Source organism: Gracilinanus agilis, chromosome 1 (assembly GCF_016433145.1).
Source record: "Gracilinanus agilis isolate LMUSP501 chromosome 1, AgileGrace, whole genome shotgun sequence".
Lineage (NCBI taxonomy): Eukaryota > Metazoa > Chordata > Mammalia > Didelphimorphia > Didelphidae > Gracilinanus > Gracilinanus agilis.
In genome coordinates, this window is record NC_058130.1 from 449,009,294 (window position 1) to 449,031,012 (window position 21,719).

The 21,719-nt window shown below is 35.3% G+C and overlaps 1 protein-coding gene across 1 annotated transcript in view; it reads right to left on the bottom strand.

Moving 5' to 3' along the window:
- Positions 1-432: 432 nt before the first annotated feature.
- Positions 433-21,719, bottom strand: part of ZNF622 (zinc finger protein 622) — a 29,889-nt gene continuing 8,602 nt past the window's right edge. The window contains exons 5-6 of the mRNA XM_044665547.1: positions 13,112-13,255; positions 433-1,153 (exon numbers count right to left, since the gene is read on the bottom strand). Coding sequence (XP_044521482.1) covers positions 1,026-1,153; positions 13,112-13,255 — 272 coding nt within the window. The 3' untranslated portion in view covers positions 433-1,025. The remainder of the gene's footprint in view (positions 1,154-13,111; positions 13,256-21,719) is intronic.

The following is a 21,719-nucleotide window of genomic DNA, read 5'->3' on the forward strand; positions in this document are numbered from 1 at the left end:
CCAAAAAAAAAATAAGACTCAAGAAAGAGTTCAATATAAATGTGAGCTATATAGCAATCATGATGCAGTAATAAAGAAAAGCAAAGAAGCTGAGGTATATTTTAACTCTTGGGAGACTATGGTCTCAACAAAATATATCTTGGGCATGCTTTAGCACTTATTTGTGTGATTCATTTTGGCATATTCAACATTCCATGAACTACCTGAATTAAGATTTTGGTCAAAGACAACCATTCTCATTCTCTGAAGCAAAGATTCTCTCTAGAATAAGAATCAGAAGCAGTAAATATATTTTCCACATAGTACATGCCACACTAGAGAAGACTTGAGAAAACAAGTCATTAGCTTTCAACGTTGAAAGGCTTTGGGTTCATAGTGTTGTCACCTGTTGTGCAATGTGCCATAGAAATGAAAACTCTTTAAGCAAAAAAGTTTGAAATGCCTCCTGGAGGATGCTCTGATTTAATGAAACTACACAGTGCAGTTTTATCTCAGCACCAGCAGAGATAGTCATACAAACTTTATGGAAAGGTGCAAAGTCCAATTCTCTTCATAGAAATCATAAGTCTCAAAACAGCCGTAGATGGCACATGGGTACCTCCTCCATACCAGGATGTGAAAAATTGTTGTTTTAGAAGTTAAAACTAAGACTGGATTTGACAAGTCACCTTAAAGTCTCTCAATCATTTCTTTCATTGTATATACTGTTCTCTGATACGGAAAATTATCTAAAAGCATAAGCCAATTGCCAAATTAATACATTACTGAGCACAGTGATCACTTGAGCACATCTCATTTTGTACATATACAACCTTTAAATTTTGATAGAGATGATATTTGAAAACTGAATGATTTTCAGTATTATGATAGGTAAAAGTGGTGGAGGAAATGGTGCAATAGCAGTTGAGGAGGCTTTATCACACTAACAGACATCCATTTAGACATCAAGATTCTCAGACAAATCAGGAACTTCTGAAGTGATGAGATTGCACTGAACCCTACCTCTAACACTGCCAAAGGGTCATTTAGAACATCACTTGAGCCCTATAATGCATCTGCTTTGTGGCATTGTTGCTCATTCCTGTCTTTAGCATCCATTTAGATTTCATCCTCTGGACATACTGCATGTCACGTTCCCGCAGAAGAGTGGCTCCTGTGGATAAGAAATGCAAGGCAAAGAATAAGTATTTCCAATTATGTGGGAGGCCAACAAGAGAAAGTCTCAAACAGATAAAAATCTGAGATTCCTCTTTTGACCCCTTTTGTGATCCATGCCTTTTTTTGTTGAAAAGTATTGTGGCCTTATTGGAAAGCTTTAAGCTCTTAGCAAACCAGTAGTCAAGAGGTTAACATTCTTCCCCTTTGGTCAGAAATGCAGCTGCTTGGGGCAAGCCAAGGCCAAAACCTTAGTTTAGCAGGGGCATTTCACCCCTGAGAAAAGTATTCTCAGACTTAGCTTGCTGATAATTATGTAGCTGAAAGTCCAGCCTGGTTCTTATCTTCATCTTGAAGTTTCTGAGGTTTCTGTGTATTGTCTAAACTAATTGTAATGTCTGTGAAGCTGCAAAACTCTCTCTGTTCTTCTGGGTGAAAGGGATTTTGAATTTTCATATATAATAAACTTGTGACTCAATGGCACTTCAAAGAAGCAGCTATGAGTTAACAGTCAAGATTGTCTCCTGTGTCCCATTACTTTCTTTATCAACTAAGCTGTCCTTATCAGATTATCCGGAGATGATAAATAGATCTCGGCACAATCACAAAGAAAAATTGTTTTGTGGAAAATACAAAACTTCTCATGAAGCTTGTACAAGTGGTCATACATTTTAAGATGCAAAGAAGGTATGTAAAGTGCCTAGCAAAAGGAGTAATTACCTACAAGGAGAACATGAAATCAATCTGTGCTATAAAAAATGGCTTTATAACTTACGAGTACCAGCAGGAAGAAAAAACACATGTATACAAACAGTGTGATATTTTAATTGTTCAGAGCTTTCTAAACAATCAAAAAGTTATTTTCCACTTACCCATCTCATTTGTTTGATATTCTCACTAAACTAAAGATAACTAATTTTGCAAAGCAGGTAAATCAGCAGAATGAGTTTTTAAAGAATTTCAAGTTGGGGGGCAGCTAGGTGGCTCAGTGGACTGAGAGTCAGACCCAGAGACGGGAGGTCTTGGGTTCAAATCTGACCTCAGACACTTCCTAACTGTGTGACCCTGGGCAAGTCAACTTAACCCCCTACTGCCTAGCCCTTACCACTCTTCTGTCTTAGAACCAATATCCAGTATTGGTTCTAAGACAGAAGGTAAGGGGTTTTAGGAAAAAAAAATAATTTCAAGTTGACAAGTTTTCTAAGCTTGGCAAACTTGAGCTATTGGCTTTGTCCTCTTGGCCTCTTAGAAAATCTTTTCAAGAAGCAAAAACAAGTGGGGATTTTAAACATAAGCCCCTCAAGAGTAGGAACTATGATGCCTTTTTAATCACTAGTGAACATTGATGGTATCATTAAAAAATGTAAGGGTTATTTGTGCATTTTCATAAAGTAGAAGACAGTTCCAGGCAACATAAAGTTTAACCTGGTACTTTAAACTTAAGTCTTTCTCAATAGAATCCCACCATTTGAGAAATCTCTAGGAAAACAATGACACAATAAATTTAAGTTAGTGATCTGTCAGAAAATGGGGCTTAAGGGGGCAGCCAGGTGGCTCAGCAGATTGAGAGCCAGGCCTAGAGCGGGAGGGTCCTGGGTTCAAATCTGGACTCAGACAATTCCTAGCTGTGTGACCCTGGGCAAGTCACATAACCCCCATTGCCTAGTCCTTACTGCTCTTCTGCCTTAGAACTAATACACCATATTGATTTGAAGACAGAAGGTAAGGGTTGTTTTTGTTTTTTTAATGAGGCTTAAAAGGAAGAAGTAAAAGCAAATTTCAATTAAGCTAAGATGGCAATTAACACTTTATATATAAATCAAATTATGACACAAATATCCCCAGACATGAATATGCTGCCCCAGATGTTACGGCATGTGCGCACGCGCACACACACACACACACACACACACACACACACCCCAAACAAAACGCGCGCGCGCACGCACACACACCCCCCCCCAAACAAAACGCGCGCGCGCACACGCACACGCACACGCACACACACACACACACACACAAACAAAAAGGGTCATCTATCAAGGAAATCTGTGGGTATAATAAGTTTAAAAAAAAAACAACAAATTAAAAATTCAGAGGTCTCTCAACCTACAATTCTATAACCCTATGAGTATGGTATAACAAAATATTAAGACTTTCCAAGAAATGAAATGGCTTCAATATAACCCTCCTTCATCAACTTTTTAGGGTTTAAAAAAATACATTTTGTTGTAATGTTTTTACTGTCTTTGCAACAGTCTAAAAGAAAGAAATCTCTTTCTACAAATGCCAACCTTGGCTCTTTAATCATGCCCTTTCTCTCTATTCTTTGGCCCCTTCCCTACAAACATGCCCAGATCTTCCCATCCCTAAAAACAAAACAACCCTTTAGTTGATAGGAATAGTGTGTAATTAGACTCTTGTTACCCTAAAAACTATGCACCCTAGCAAAACTACAATCACCAGCACCCCACTCGCTTCCTGTCATTATGTGCTGACGTAGACAGGATATAAATTGGGTGGAGGTCAGACTTTCTCATTCTTTCCTTCCTGTCTTGACTTTGGTGGAGTGGGGATTTTGAGCAGGTAGAAAAACTTTGTCAAATGGTTCTGTTTTGTCAGATAATAAACTTTATAAAAATAATACTTGAAGTATTGGACGTTAATTTAAATCTTAAAATAGCCAGCACCGAAACACAGTGGTGGAAATGAAGTGCTTTGCTGGAAAAACATGTATGGTGAGATTGACTGGACTGTATGAAGGAAAGGAATGTGTAACTGAAAAGGAAAAGCAGATCAGGGTTGGGTTTTTTAGTTTGCCAGACAAAGGAGTTTATATTTTATCCTACAGAAAAAAGGTAGACATTCAGATTTATTCAGTAGGAGAATACTATGGCCAAACCCATACTTTAGGGAAATCCCTCTGATCATTGTGTGTAAGATGGAATAGAACAGGGAGAGAGCTGGATCAGGAAGACCAACTAGAGAACTTGAGAAATGATGCTGAGGGATTGAATTAGGACTGTGTCTATGTAAACAGAGAAGAGACAGATGTGAGAGATTGTGGGGGTAAAATTAGGATATCAAATGATTGGATTTATGAGCAGGGGCAGTGGGAGGGAAGGAAGGAATTAAAAGATAACACTAATGGCAGTACCCATGACAATATGAGATACTTTATGGAGCCAAAAAAATGGAAGTTAATACAGACGTACAAAAGTTTATGAATTTCAAGGAAATGATGGTAAAAAAAAAAAGATGGAGGACAGAGATGTACCATTACTAGATCTCCCATTATAAAGCAGTAATTGTCAAAATTACTTGGTCCAATTTAAAAAAAAAACAGTAGCTCATTGTAGAGTAGTTAAATAAACTTGAAGCAAATAAGTATAGCAGTCTAGTGTTGGACAAAAAAATGCTAATTAGGAAAGATTATTTGGCAGGAACTGCTGAGTAATTTAGAAAATAATTTAGAGTAAAACTGGTTTAAACTACCTTATATTATATACAACAATAAATTTAAATAGACAAATGACATATGAAAAGTCACATCACAAAAAATTAGTAAAATAAGGACAAGTCATACCTTTTACAATAATAACCAAGAGAAGAATTTATAATCAAAAAAAGAGAATAGTGGAAATTATAAAAGACAATGTGGTTAATTGCATTTGTATACAATTTAAGTCTTCTCAAACACATCACTGCAGCTAGAATAAGAAAAATATGGATCGAGGGAAATTTTTTTGCATCAAGCATATCTGATAATAATAATAGCTAAACATTTATTATATAGCATGTACTATGTGCCTGGCACAGAGCTAACTTCTTTACAATTATTATCTCATTTGATCTTCATAACAACTCTGGGAGGTAGGTGATATTATTTCCATTTTTCAGATAAGGAAACTAAAGCAGACAGAGGTTAAGTGACTTGCCTCATTCACAAGGCCAGTTTAAGTTTCTAAAACAGGATTTGAACTTAGTTCTGCCAGATTCCAGAGCTAGTACTCTTACCCACTTTATCACCTAGGTGCTGCCTGATGTCCAAAATCTATAGAAAATTGGCTAAAATTGAAAAAGTCTGAGTTATTCCTCATAGTAAAAGTGGACCAATAGCTAAAAAAACCAACATACTATCAACAACCATGTGAAAAAAAATGCTTCAGATCACTAATAAGGTAAATGCAAATTATAACTTGGGTATATAGCCATATCTCAAATTAGCAAAGATAATTAGAAAAAAATGAAACTACTACATCTCAAAGCTGTGAACAGACTAGCACTAAAATACTGTCAGTGAAGCCAAGTGTTCTGGAAAGGAATTTCTAATTTTGGGAGAAAGAATTACTAAATTGTTCATACCCTTTTAGTCTAATACCCTCAACTAGTGGGATTTATATTTCAAGGAAGTCCTCAACAGAGGAAAAAGTCCTATTTGTAGCAAAATATACCAAATAGAACTATAATACTATATGAAAGATCATCACAGGCATTTTCAACTTCCTTACCACACTATACTTTCAGGTCCACTGTACCTCATAATTTGCCCTGTCATCACTCCCTCCTCTACTTTACAATTATTCCTGCAGATCCAGACAAATAAATCTTTTCTCAGTAGCCTGTTTCCCCTAGGCATCATCTAACCAGCTAGTGTATTCTTAGGACCACTAGGCCTTTCTAACCTCCCTGTATCAGAACCTTCCTCTATATGAGCTATGAGCTCCTTCACAGCAGTGGCTGTCTTATGTTTCTATTTGTATTCCTAAAGATTACAACAGTGCTTGGCATGTAATAAGCACTTACATGCTTTTTCATACATTTCATTCATTCATTTGTGATCTCATAATCTCCCACAGATTCAACTATCAACTCTGCATTTTAATTCCAAGTATGAAATCACCAAGTGCCTATTGGACATTTCCAATAGATATCTCTTAGGAACCAATAGATGGCCTTAGGAACTTCCAATTCAATATGCTGAAAATGAAACTCATTCATTTCCCTATACAACCAGTTTACCTCTTCTTAACTTTCCTATTAACCATCAACCTTGTTAAAGGGATTATCTTAATCTCTTCCCTGTACACCCTCTGTCTAGCTTAAGAGGGGAGAGAGCAGGTTTCTCAGTGAATCAGAGAACTGACAGGTTCAGTGAGCAGTGAGCCAGAGCTAAAGATTCTGTTATCAAGGAGACCAGGACACTGAAGGAGGAATTGCTTTCTGGCAGTAAGGTGGTAAAACGGGGGTTGGTCAGTGAGGAGATAAAGGAAGCAGCTGCTGAGAGCAGGGGCTTTTTGCCTCTAGGATCTCTAGAGAGCAGGAAGTCTGACCCGCAAGCAAGGGGCTTCTGGCAGTTGGCTATTGTTTTAGGGAGTTAGTTAATATTTTACAGAAAGAAGAACCTGTCCTGAGAAGACAGAAGTAGTACTAGGAAATTTTAGGTAGTTATTAGGAATTATTTATTAGTGAGACAGTTTAGGTAGATTTAGAGGGTATAAGATTAATAATCTCTTTTCTATCTTTCCATCTGTACTTCTTTCTAAATTAAACAAAGTTTTTATTAAAACTGCTCTCCTCACTTTGTCAAACTCATACACTAACCCTTACAACCTTATAATCCCTTAACTTTGCCATCTCAGAGTCATTCTGAAATTTTCACTCTCAAACATTATATCCAATAAGTTAGTTGAAAAGTCATGAAAGTTCTGCTTCCAAAATTATCCCTCATCTTCAAAGTAAACTATAATATTCTTATCTCTTTTCTGCTTATTCCGATTCCCTTAATTTCTTTTCTTTACCTTATTGCTATCATTAGCATTTTGAATATTATGTTAAATAATAATAATGGGGCAGCTAGGTAGTAGGGTAGATAGAGAACTGGACCTAGAGTCAAGAAGATTTAAGTTAAAATCTAGTCTCAGAAGCTTACTATCTGTGTGACCTTTGGCAACATACTTAACCTCTTTCTGCCTCAGTTTCCTCATCTGAATATGGTAATAACAACACCTCCCTCCCTAGTGCAAATCAAGAGATATTATAATGTGCTTTAGCACAGTGCTATGTAAATGCTAGTTGTTATTAGTAATGATAATTGATTATTATACAGTAATCATTAATAATAAATCAATTAAAACAATAGTAAAAAGAAGGGCATATCTTACTTAACCAATGAAATTTTTTGGAAAAGTTTTCCATTTTTCTTTCATACAATCCTAGTTATTGGTTTTAGGTATATGTTTTTTAAAATAATGTCTATGAAAGGCCTATTATTTATTTTAGCAGTTTTACTTTAAAAAAGTCTTATTTTGTTAAATGCTGCTTGTGCATCTATTGATTATAACCATGTGGGTTATAGTGTTTTATTTATAAAATTAATTATACTAAGCATTTGTTTTTCTAATGTTGAATTATCCATGCATCCTTTGGTACCCAAGTCCAATGGAGTCACAAGGAAAAATTTTAAGGGTATATTGCTTGTCTGCCAAAAATCTAAATTTCAAAAAAATCAATTGTAAATTTAGTAATATTAGTCTTTAGTTCTCTTTCTTTGCTTTAGCCTCTGGTCTGGAAATCAATATCACATTTATCTCATATGATAGAAAAAGTCCCCAAATTTTTTGAGTGTGCACACACCCCATCAGTAAAGAATTTTTTGGCATATATCTCCAATTCATGTAATTTATTTATAAATTATATACATATATTCTTGTATTAATAATTATGTACATTGTCTAATGTATTAATAATTATGTACAATGTCTAAAGCACAAAAATAGACATTTAAGACAAAGATGAAATGTTTGGTCACAAGAGTCAATAGTGATGCTCTGGAGTTTAATGGGTAGAGAAGAAACATGGTCGGATCTGTGCACTAACAAAACTAGTTTCAGAATTTTATGAAAGAAAGACTGGAATAAATTTGAGGTAGGGGAACAAGGTTTTCAGAGCCCTATACTTATGTTAACTCATTTGATCCTCACAGCAAAGTTGTGAGATAAGGTGTTGTTGTTTTTTTTTTTTTAATTCCCATTTTACATATGAGAAAACTGAGCTACAAAGACTTGCCCAAGGTCACATTTCTAGTAAATGTTTTGAGGCATGGTCTGAACTCAGATCTTCCTGACTCTAAATACTGCAACTATATCCAGTGAACCATCTAATTGCCAACCTTGAACTAGGTTAGAGGATATGTGAAATGAGACCCATGAGACAGACGTCATGGCAGACACAGACATTGTAGCAGTCGGAACTGATTGGCAACTGACTGGATATGTGTTGCAAAAAAGTGGTTGAGGATGATAATAAGGTTTTGAGCCTGGGTATCTAGTTTCAAAGGATGATGGTGCCTAGAAAAAGGCAAGTTTGTAACAGTAATGGGTTTGAGAAAGAAGGAAAGATAATGTAATATGTCTGGGAAGCAAATTACAGTCCATCCACATCTGCTTATGTTCTGCAACTCACTGTTACACTAAAAATGAAAGGGAGTGACCAAGGCTCTTACTGGCCCTCTTCTAGGTATCTGCTACAGACAAGAGACGATTGGGTGGGAATGGGACATGGCTTCACTAGGCTAAAAAGGTGGGGATTTGGCCTGCACAGCTGCTGCTGCAGTGGGTGTCTTGTTTAGGTTACAGTATAACAACCCTGAGGGAAGTTGTACTGTTGCATCTTAAGGCTAGAGAAAATAAGAGTACTGGCAATCACAAATGGAGAAGTTGTAGTTGTGCTGGAGATAAACCCAAGTGAAAGAAGGTGGGACATGACATCTTTTCATCCTCTAGCTCAAAGCACATTCTTGGGTGCCTCATACCCCAAAGAGCTAATGCTCCTAACTAAGAGAACACTGTAAAAAAGAGGCTTCTTTTTCAGAATTTTGAGAATAATGTATGTGGCTTTCATTGATCTAGTTTGATTTATTAAATTTTTATGTTACCATCTTCATGCATTTTAGTTCTCTCTACCCTTTAGGTACTCAAATGTTAAAATCACTTGATGAACACATATTTTGGAGGTAAGGGAATATGCATTTATATAGCACTTACTCTGTGCCCAGGCACTGTACTACGCTCTTCACAATTATTGTATCATTTGACCCTCACAACAAAGATGTGGGATACAAGTACTATTACCATCCCCATTTTACAGATGAGGAACCTGAGATAAAAAAAGGTTAAATGACTTATCCACGGTTACACTGCTATTAATTCTATGAGGTCAAATTTGAATTCAGATCTTCCTGACTTCAGGTTCAGATTTCTTTCTACTTCACCTAGCTACCTAGATATGTATTTAGTAATATTATTTGATTAGCAAAGGGCCTCCAAGCATACTATAACTTCCTTTGACAGTACCTATTTTTCCATTTTTATACTCTTTATCTGAAACCATGAATGACCATTTAGTAAATTCCAAAAGAGAAGCCTAAGTTTTGTCCTAGTTCCTCATTTTAATTCTCTGTGTACTGTTATATTTTAGATTGGTTTCTCATTTAAAGAAAATTCTTGTATTCTATGTTCTGATCCATTCTGCCTTTTCATGGACAAGTCTATGCCATTCATACTCAAGGAAGGATATAATTTTAAAATCTGTTTTCTATCCAAACTATTAAATTTGCCACCTTTAACACCAGCACTAGGGACTCTGGAGTTTTGCCTTTACCAATACGATCAAAGTTTCCTCTCATGGGTTATTTCCTTCCAGTATGGAAACAGTGAATGCACTTCTTATTGTTATTGCCTAAGCAGGTAGACTGAGGAAGTGCCTAGGCAGTTGTCTTACATATTGGAAGATCTGAGTAAAAATCTTGCCTCAGATATTTACTAGCTGTGAGGAGCAGAACAAGTTACCTAACATTTCTCACACTCAGTTTCTTCATCTGTAAAATGATTAAGACCATCTGTCTTACAGAGTTGTCAGCAAGATAATTGAGGGGAAAAAATTGTAAAGGGCTTTGCAAACCTGAAATCACTATATAAATGCTCGCTATCATAATATTTTTACCCTCGCTCATGTTCACAAATTGTATATATCACTTCTTCTGTTTGAAAACCATTCACTCACAGTATTCAATACAACAAATATTCTTTCCTATTCCTTTCCCCTTCTAGGATTAATTTGATTGTGCATATAAATGTCATTTTCTCAATGATTTAAACAAGTAAAGAGTTCTAAAATAACGATTTTGTTATTTATTCAGCCTAGATAAGTGTGTGATATTGGATTATTAAAACCTACCTCTCAATTCTCCTTTCCAACACTCACATTCTCCCTTCGTCTGAGATACTAAGATCTCATTCCCATGGATAAGGAGGTAGCACAATAACAGAAATTTTGGATCCAGAATCCAGATAGCAGGAGTGAATTTTGCTGCATATCTCTAGAGGCAGGGAATCTACCTCTCTAGATTCTCATTCCCCCAGTTCTCAAACTGAAACTCTCCCAGGTCCTCACCCTTTCCTCTTCCTGATTCTTTTCAACCTCTAGAGTAGTACTGGCAAACCTTTTAGAGATCACATATCCAAACTGCACCGTCAAGCTGCCTGTGAGACCTCCACATTACTCTAGACAGCAGAGGGAGGAGTACTCACATTGGGCTGCTGGGCAGAGGATGAGGAAAGGAGCTCCCCTCCAGCCCCAACATGGGTCATGGGGCATTTTCCTTTTAGGGTATGGCACAAAATGTCCTTTTAAAGATCTTCAGACAAATCCAGACTTCTAAAAGGAAACCACCCTCTCCTCCCTTTGTGCAGATGAGTATGATTCTGGAAGCCCCAAATCCTCCCTACCCAACTCTTACTGTGCTTGGCCTTTGTTCCAAGAAGTAATAATTTCATTCTTTCTTCTAATTCCTCTTCTAGTATACTTTTGTCCAAGGTCCTATTGTGAGTTTCTCTCATAAATACGCATGTTGTTCTACCCATCAATATAAATCAATGTAAACACTGATTTTAGCTACTTGGCTTTTTCATGCTAAATGGCCTTGTTTAACTTTTAAAACCTTTCTTTTGACTGATGAATTACTTGCCAAATGCCTTGACTGTCTCTAGTTTATTTAGCAGGGATGATGAATATATTTTCCCTTTGCTGTGAAAACTCATTTTTTTTCACTGATGTTTACTAAAGCTGTTTTACAAAATTTGTTCTATTACATTGCACAAGCCAATTTCATTTATATTTTGGATGATCACATGCCAGGCCTTTTTTTCTATTGCTTAGAAATAAGGAATCAAGTTAGGAGAGTTAGCCTGACACATAAAGGGCCTCTTCTTGGGTACCTGCAAGATTAGTGTTTTGTTAAAATTCTAGAGTTTGGCTATAATCTTTCTTGGTAGGTTAGGCCTGGGGTTACTACTTTTAGCAATGCTATTAATCTGTACTTTAGGGTTTCTTCTATTATGGTATTCAGGCTTTTCATTTCATGTTTTCCTAGAAGACATAATTCTGTCAAGCTAAGTTGCTTTGGTTTTATAGAGATCTAAAGAGTTCCTTCAATCTTACTGCCTTTTCGTTTTATTCTGAGGTTACACTGAGACTAACCATTTTCCAAAGTCCACTATTTCAGAGATTTTTCTATTTTTCTCAACTATCCAAATCTTTTTAAAAGAACTCTAAATTTCCTTTGTTATTTCTTCAGCAAATCCCCCCCCCCCAACTTATTTTGATCTTCTAAAGCATGATGAAACATCTATTTCATTATTTCTGGGGGTTTTCTTGGTGCTTCTAACATTTTGGGGTCTTAAAACTGCTTTTAAAAACTAAAACCAAAAATTCTACACTCTCCTCACTTTCAGTCTCCCCCACTCCCCCCATTCCATCTCTCAGGACTATTTTTCAGCCTTCTACCACCCCACATTCTACTCCAGTCTTCCCTGTGATTAGTTCTTTCTACCATTTTTTTATATGTACATCACAGATCCTCAAAACCCTAGCAAACTGGTGCTATAATTAGTTATTCTCATTTTATAAATGAAGAAATTTAAGGTTAAAAGTTTTAGTGATTCACCCACAGCTACATAGCTAATAAACAGCAAAGATAGAACTTAATCCAGGTCCTGTGACCTCCTATCTTGTTTTCTTTCCCACAGTTATTTTTCTATCTATAGAAATTAAAGAGCCTGGCTGCCAAAACTACTGTTTCAACCTGAATCAACTTCACAGATGGAAAGCAGGTTGGAGGCCCTTCTACCAGACTTTCTGAATTAAAGCATCTCTACCCTGAGGACAGGGACTAGGGTTTTAAAATTCAGAAGCTGTTATTCAGTTTGTTACTGCCAAGAAATAAGAGCAGGGGACCTCTACAAGTGAGATTCATCCATAAACAAAACTCATTTTACCTCCACTGTGCTGAATAAAGATATCTATTCTAACTCTTGTCTTCAGTAATAAGGATATAAAGGCAATGCTACTCATTTAGATAGTTATACCCACTCAAATACAGTGTTTAAGTTATTTCTTCAACCCTTGATGTGTTTCAAAAAGAAGTCCAGTTTCTTTCCTGGGTCTCCATGCAATCAATAATCCCCAAGCTTAGGAGACATCTAGCTATGTTTAGTCACAGTTGTCTATCTATAGAACCATTTCTCCCTATGCAAAGGAAGTATATGTAGGGCAACTAATAGTCTTTACAGAGTACAAAATAATATATTGCACTGAAATATATTAAACTTTTGGTTATACATAGAAGAGAATTTATTACAATGTCTGATACCAAAAAAATCATTATATTAGGCTGGAGCCAAGCCTTCTTCCTGTCCTTAATCCTTCCTGTCAGGTCTGAGAATTTTACCCCAAAAGAAAACATTCTTTGCTGGCCACTAATATACCTGGCCTAAAATGGATACTTTGATGCTGAGAGGATAAGTTTTCTCTAGGGAAATTCTACCATAATAACATGAAAAGACCCTTCCCAGAAATAAGAAGTCCTTGCCAGGGTTGTTTTCAATATACCACATACCTGTGCTCCCAGTCCATCCCAGGGCTCTGTATTGCTGAAGCACCCTGCCCACAGCCTTCTGATTTTTGGCAGTAGTAACAGCTCTTGACAAACCAAAGCGTTGTTTGTAGTACCTCAACAAGGAGCGATGACCAACTCGGGCACCTGTTGGTTAAGAAGAATACTTTACAGTCACAGAGCTGGGACATCAAAACTCTTGGGAAAAAAAATCTCCCGGAACAATTCAGCATAGAACTATGGAGCAAAGCCTAGATAAGCCAGGCTTTGAAACTTATATGGGTGGCAGTATGATAAGAGTTCTACCTTCTGAACATGACAGAGTATGTGAAATTAAAGCACGATCTCAGAAAGCCAAAGAATATAGATGGCTTTTGTAAATCAGGGTAAATATATATACCCAAAACCTACTATCAGAAGCCACTGAATAAATGAGAAAAATAGCAGCTGGTTTTGTATATTCTTATTCCACAAAACTCCCATAGCCACTAATTAATTTACACCTAATGAAATCTCAAAGAAATGAGAAGGGGGCAGGTAGATTCCTATCCTATTTTAAAGATGAAAAAGAAACAAATTATTCAATTACTAAGATTGCAGTCAATGTCAAAGATGGAAAATCAGCTCCTGCTTTTTCCTCTTTCATTTTCTCTATTCTTTTCTAAATAATGGAAGCTAACAGTAAAATTGAATAAAAGAAGATAACTAAAAAGTTATAAAAACTAAAAAGTATAGAATTCTTATTTTCACTCTATTTAAACTGTGAGCAGATCATATTTCCAAAAACTGATTTTTCAAGACAAATTCCTGATCTAGTCTGAACTTATTTGATCACATGAAGTAGTCATATAATAAATTGACAAACATAAGGGAAGTGTGATAAGGAGTGAAGTAAGGTGGGATTGGGGAGAATTACCTACTTACTGAAACTGTAACACATGGGCTCAAGTCCCACTCATACAAAACTTACTTTCATTGTGACCTTGAGCAAGTCACTTACCAGCCTAGGCCTAAGTTTCCTCATGTGTAGGCTCTTCCTAGCTCTAGATATGCAAATCAAGAAAAGTTCTAAATATACATAGGCACTCGTCATTAGTCTAAAAGTAGCAATTTAGAACACACAACCCAACAAAGAGGCAACTAGATGGTGCTGCAGATAGAGTGCCAGGCCTGGGAGTCAGGAAGTCCTGAGTTCAAATTCAGCCTCGGACACTTAGTAACTGTGTGACTCTGGGCAAGTCAGAACCTTGTTTGCCAATTTCTTCATCTGTAAAATGAGCCAGAGAGAGAATTGGCAAAGCACTCTCATATCTTGGCCACACAGAGTTGAATATGACTGAAAAGACTACAACAACAACAAACTCAACAAGAAGCCCTACAAATTATACAAAAAGAACTCTAAGGAATAAGGACAGCATTAATACCAGTTGCTCTCATAAAGCTGTACTTAAAGTCTTCTGAGAATCTAAAATGTGTATATTTATTGGAAAAAACCTTGTTAAAACAATTTTAAAATCAGTTAAATGGAAACATAATAAAGCATTTGCTATATCAATTTAAAATGTACGGTGGGAGGTAGATTGAGGTGAGGGGGAATAACTAGGAAAAATAAGTTGCTTATCACAGAAATATAGTTAAGTATATCTTGATTATTTCTGTGATCATATTCTTATAGCTGGAATAGAATATAAATTCCTAGAAGCCAGGGATTATTTTATGTGTGGCACAGTAAGTGTCTTAATACACATTTTTGATAGTAATATTCATAAGACTGGCACTCTGAGCTCCTAATAGAGTGGCTTGAAGAAAGATGCTCAATTAAGAACTGAACTGAGATAAGTTAAAAAAAAATCCCATCACTGAACTTTTAACCCTAACACTAAGCAGACTTTTGATGTCAATAAGAAATCACTGAGATACAGCCACAGAGGAAAGAAAAGGTTTAAATAGTAAAGCTGTATGATCCTAAAATATAATTGACTGATATGAAAACAAGGCTGAAGACTAGCAGGAAATCCCAGTGCTGCATACTATGGTTTTTCATTTCCAATATTTTATCAAAATGTTCTGAGTTTGCTCAGGTGATTATACCCAGGTCATTAGATAGTGATCTTTAGTATAATGAATCACTATTTCTATTCCAATTGATATTCTAACTTGGTATTCAAAAATAATTAAAATATATTTTTTTAAAATTGTCAAAATTTTCACTAAAAGGCTTTGATCACTCTGCATCAATGCTTTAAAATTCCTGCTTTCAACTCTTACTATACAGAAAATTTTAATCTGACTAGCAAAAAGGAAACAAAACAGGGAGATCTAATAACTATTCAGTCCTATACTACTGCTATTCAGCTGAGTTCTCTAAAGACCTAATACCAAAACTATTCAAGGTATAATGTGCAAAAAGCAAATGGCTCAGCTTTCAAAGCCTATTCAAAATATGTTATTTTGATGATATCACAATGGGCTACAACCTCAGTTCCCTTGCATAGGTGGCTCCCCATTACTGGAATGAACCCTCCTTGCTCATATCTGCATCTCAAAAAAAACTATGATTGATGTGATTTATTTTTTCCATTACAAACATTACTCCCACTTTGAGAAAGGTCTCATGTGACAAAGTAATACAGTTAGAGAAAACTAATAATAGACTAACCTCATCTAAATGTGCATGCAGCATTTCACATATTTAGCACTCCTATTAAAAAATTACAGAAATCTATTTTCTTTTTCTCCCATCCCACTGGGGGGCTGGAGGGGGGGGAGAGATATTTCTTGTAACAAATATGCATACTCAAGCAAAACTAATTCTCTTAATGGCTATATGAAAATTCACATCTCATTCTCTACCCTACCTCCATCATCTCTCTACAAAGGGTAGTATAAATTTCAGCACCAATCTGACAGAATCATGATCATTGTACTGATCATTTTTCTTAGAATTTTCAAAGCTATTTGTTTTTACAGTATTATTGTGGAAAATTTTCTCATTTCATTCTTCATCAATTTATAAAAGTCTTCAAAGTTGTTCATTTTTATATCGATTACTATGTAAATTGTTTTTCTAGTTTTGCTGACTTCACCCTGATTCAGTCAATTTCCATATCTTTTAAAAATCATCTATTTCCTTGTATTTTACAAAATCGTTATCCACTTAATTCATAATATGGCCAGTGTCACCCAAAGTATACAAACATATATGTAATGCATAAGCACACACAAACACATCCTTGACAAAGAGGTTGTGGACAATCTTTGATTCCTAGTAATTACTTCAAAAACAAAATATCTAATTCTAATGCTAATCCATTTCTGAACCTTTCTTATCTTCCATACTAAACTAGAGGTCCCTTGTGGCCAACGACTAGATTACATCTTACTTATTTTCATATCTTCCTCAGGGCATCACTAATGTTTGCTGAATGAATCCAAATATTCTTATATTACGATGTTCATAAAAAAGAAAATACAGATATTTCAGATCTATTAACAATTCCATCTACCTAGTCAATAACTATAACTCATCACAGTATATATTCTACATCAACTTGCCTTGAAGAGGATGATTAATGCAAAAACAAAAAAACCCACAAAACTTTTAGGTTCAAGAGAGAGAATTTTATAGACCAACCTTTTTAAGTGAAGAGTCACAGTGCCATCTGCTGAATATCTGATGCCAGTTAACATAATTACATGATTTTCAATACTCTTGTAGCTAAGCTTCCTAAAATGTTATCAGTACTCCTAGATTACCCAAATTCAGCAAGTCCATTAATGTCACCACATGACTCTTTCCCATTTCAACTTCCACTTTGTAAAGTCTGAATGTCTGAATATACTCAAAAACAAGTTAATTCAATCAAATAGGCCCATCATAATACTGAGTACACACATGTTAAAGAGCAATTTAATTTGTATCACCTTAGGTCATAGCAGAGCAACCAAATGGCCCACAATCAGATCCACTTATACATCCAATTACCATTCAGGTGACTGGTTGAATAAATGAATTCTAAAAAAAGCAAAGCAATAATACAAGGTTAAAAACCACTGGAATATAAAAGTTATCTGTCATGTTTCATGTGTTTGATGTCAGTTTTTAAAATTTTATGCTTAGACAGTGAAGGCAAGATATCTGATAAAACCACGGTGCTTCAGTCTCACCAACAGACTATTGATAGAATCTCAAACTGCCAATAAAATGATTCTCACTCTAAGTTTCTGAATTGAGTTTTATAGGGTTTTCTTACTATTAGTTTTAAATAGCAACGATATTTAAAAACAATTTGGAAAAAATATACATTACTTCCCCAAGTAACAGTAAAGGATTACACTAAGTATACAATACTAGTGGATAGCCAGATGTAATCTAAACTGGCTTACTATCAAGTGGAATTTATGAAATGGTAAAAGTCTTAAAGTGGAATTAAAAGGCCTTCCATGGAGTGACTACTAAAGTGGACAGACCATGAGTGTTTATTAAATGAACCAAACAATAATCAAACTTGACCAAATGTATATATCTACACCATTTCCAGTTATCCATAGTTAACCACAAAGCATCCTCCTGTTTCATGTACTGAGGTCCTAGAAAAGGGGGTTGCCTCTGCTTCCACTTTCACTTCCCTCCCTTTCCTTTTCCCTTTTTTCCAATTTTTAGTGATATTTACTAGAACTTCATGATTATGCTATAACTGTCATTTTGGTTTTCTATCAGTGTTTCCCGTTATCACTTTCCTACATATAGGAAAGGTGTGATTTCCCCTCAATTACAGGTATTTGTTTATATTTGTGGTTTCAGTCATCCATGGTAGGTCTTAGAGCATATCCTCTGTGAATACAGGGGCCCTACTGTGTATTCAACAGATTTGTCAAATGTAATCAACAGTGGTTTCTCTCCACATAGAGCCTATGGAATGCCTGAGTTCCAAGAGTGGAAACTCCACAACTGACATTCACACAAACTCAAATGAAGAATAAGTTCATAAAGAAGTTCAATAATGAAGATTTACGATTCAGGATTAGGTCATTTCCACCACAAATTACAGAAAGGTGAGTCATAGGAAGCCTAAATTTATTGATCAATGGAGGTTGCAAAAAATTTACCAACTATAAACTAGTTAGGCAGGAACAGGTGGTTAGAATTATATGTTAAAAGCTTAATATCCTTTATAAACCAATGGACAATGAATCCCTATACTACAAATACCACTCCTCAAAATGTTTACTGGAACATAGCAACAACAAAACTGCATTGTCATCTATATATAATTAGAACTGTTGCCCTCTACTGGTTAATGCTTCTATTTGTGATACAGCTATAGTCACAAGTCACAGCAAAGGAAGTTCTCACCATTAAAATCCTTGGCACTATTAGGTAAAACACTAGAATCAAATTAGAAAATAATATGACTTTATCAGTTAAAATGACATTAAAGAAGCTGCATTACCATTTATTTTGGCATTGTACCTTAAGGACCTTTCCATCTGACTTGCAGTTATGGTTTCTGTTAGAAGCTAAGTTCCTTAAATCTTTACAAGTTCCTCTGATAAAGGTCTTATTTCCAAGACCTAAAAGGGAATGATTTAATTTTCTCAACAGCCCCTCCCTAAATGATAAATGGCCAAAGAGATATAAACTGGCACTTCTCAAGGGAAGAAATCCAAAAAAGCTTCAAAACACTATTAGAAAAATGCAAATTAAAGCAACTCTTCACATATTGATCATATCGACAAAGTTGTAAAAAAAGAAGGAAAATGACAAATACTAAAGAATATATATATATATATATATATATATTAATAAAACCATAAATTGGTCAAATCATTCTTGAAAGTAATTTGGAATTATGCCCCAAAAGTTACTAAACAGCAATACTTTTACCAGGCCTATGTCAAAATGACATTTACAAAAAGACCTCGGGGGCAGCTGGGTAGCTCAGTGGATTGAGAGTCAGGCTTAGAGATGGGAAGTCCTAGGTTCAAATCTGGACTCAGACACTGCCCAGCTGTGTGACCCTGGCCAAGTCACTTGACCCCCATTGCCTACACTTACCACTCTTCTGCCTAAGAGTCAATACACAGAAGTTAAGGGTTTAAAAAAAAAAAAAAAAAAGACCTCTATATATTTATGGTAACAACGTAGTAGCAAAAACCAGAAACTAAAGGAGAGCCAAACATTGGAGAATGGCTGAACAAATTATGATATATTAAAATAATGGAACATTATTGTATTATAAGAAATAACAAAGATGATTTCAGATAAATTTTGGAAATTTGTATGATTTAATCCAGAATCAAGTAGAACCAAGACAAAAATGTTTACAAGAACATCATTAAAAATACAAAACTCTTTAAAAGACTTGGGAGCTCTGATCAGTTCAACTGCTGGCCACTCCAAAAGGATGATGATCAGGCTACCTACCTCCAGAAAGAGAACTGATGGGACTCAGTACAGACTAAGAAAGAATTTTTGGACATGGCCAATACAGGAATTTGTTTTGTTAGATTATACATATTTGGTACAAGGTTATTTTTCTTTCTTCAAATGGGGAGGAAGAAAGGAGGAAAAGAAAATACTTTTTTTAGTTGAAAAGAAGAGAATAAAGGATGTGTGTTCTTTTAAAATAGTGACTGTCTTGTATCCTCAGAGCTTAGTACAGTGTTTTACACAAAGTTATCACTTAGAAAAATGCTTTTTCTTTCATTCCTTCATTCCTACTCAGACATAAGTTTGATCCCTAAGTATTGGAGAACAACCTTTCTCATAGATGTTACCATGTTGAACTCATAATCCACAAGTTACATGGAACGAAAAGCTTTCAAAATAGAGACCTGAAAAAGTCGAAACCATGTGGGAAAAGAATGAGTTCTTGTGCTACAACCTTGGCATTCTGTTTGCTCCTAGAGTGAATTTGAAAATGATTTAAGGGAGCCTACAGAAGATGAGCTTATATCCTAAAATTATAAATTGATTACAAAAAGTAGCCATCTTATCTACTGTACCATAGTATATAATATGAAATAATATCTCTATATGAATCTCATCAAAAAAGGTGAGATTAGGTAACAAAAATAATATTCTCTTACAATGAATATGAAACAACCATTTTTGATTAAGTTGGCCCTGAATGGCCTGTGACTTATCTTTTATGTCATATGATAAACCAAAGATTTTATCTGAGGGACTTTGTAAAGTGTATGATTCTTAGCAGAAGGCATACAATTCACGTATCTGTTTTTATTGACAAATATACTTCAGAAAACTGTGTAGAAGAGAAACCTTTTCATTTACTGAGATAGAGGATCATATGATTAAAGGTGTTGGTATTGGAATTAAAGGTAGGTCAAAATTCTGGCTCTGCTGCTTATATACCCTGTGTGACTTTGGGCAAGTGACTGAACCTCTCTGGGCCTCAAACTACCTCATCTATAAAATGAGTGTGAGACTAAAAAGTTCAGAAACTTCTTTTCAGCTTGAAGTTTAGGATTCAATGCCAATTTTTTAAAAACCACATATAATATACTTTACTAGTACAGTCCATGATTTTCATTCTAAAATGTTAAACGAATTTATTAAGTTCATAAAATCATGGGCAGTGGTTCATCTCTAGTTACACAGCAGAACTTATTTCTAAAATAGACCCCATTCCTTTCCAACTCTAGACTCTTTACTACATCACAATGTCTTACACTTTATTATATAATTTTGTAATATACCTTATAAGATAGTAAACTAGTAATGGTATTAAGTATAGAAAAAGGTGCCCAAAATACCTTTAGGGAAAATTTTGTGGACAAATTTGTTTTTACAAATGGGTTTTTCATTGTCTAAGTTAATTTAAGATCTGTCTCTAATAGAACTTGAAACAATTTTTTTATTTTAAGTTCTGCTCAACATAAATCTCATACTCATCACACACTAATAGCAGATAAGTTAATCACATAATTCACATAATTATGTTCTGATTTTCTCCCCTTAAGAAAGAACATAAATATATTTTTTTACATACCAACAGAATAATCCCCTATTTCTAGGACAGAGGGCTTGACCTAAAATCATCTTTCAAAGGCATTTTAGGATGAAATTTTCCCTAGAAATAGTAAAAATACTTACAAAGCAGATATATCTCCATGAAAGAAAAGAAAAAAACACTCCCAAAAATGTATCCGCAGTAACACTGTAATGCAGCCCAGAGCATTTAGTAAATTATGTATTTCCAGTGTGGGCCAGTTTTCTTATTTTGTACAAAGAATGATTTAAAAAATTACAGATTTAATAGGAAAGAAAAAAGGTTGATAAAGAAAATGGAAGCCATTTTTCAAAGAATATAGTTATGCTAAGATAGTTTTTGTTAATTTCTACTTTTTATATTTAAGAGGAAAAGGAGTAAATAAGGTTTTTTTTTTTCAGTAAGCTGTGCAGTGTGGCAGTTAAGAGACCTCCTGCTGTGCTGCTTGGCAGTTGGTGACAGTTAGAAGGGTATGGCTGAGTGGGGTTTGTAAGTTGCTGACCTTTGGAAAGGGTTTTTGTCTCTGGGTCCCCTGGGAAAAGGAGGGTGTGTGGTTTGTTCTCTCTCTGGGACTGTTGGAGTCAGAGAAATGGATT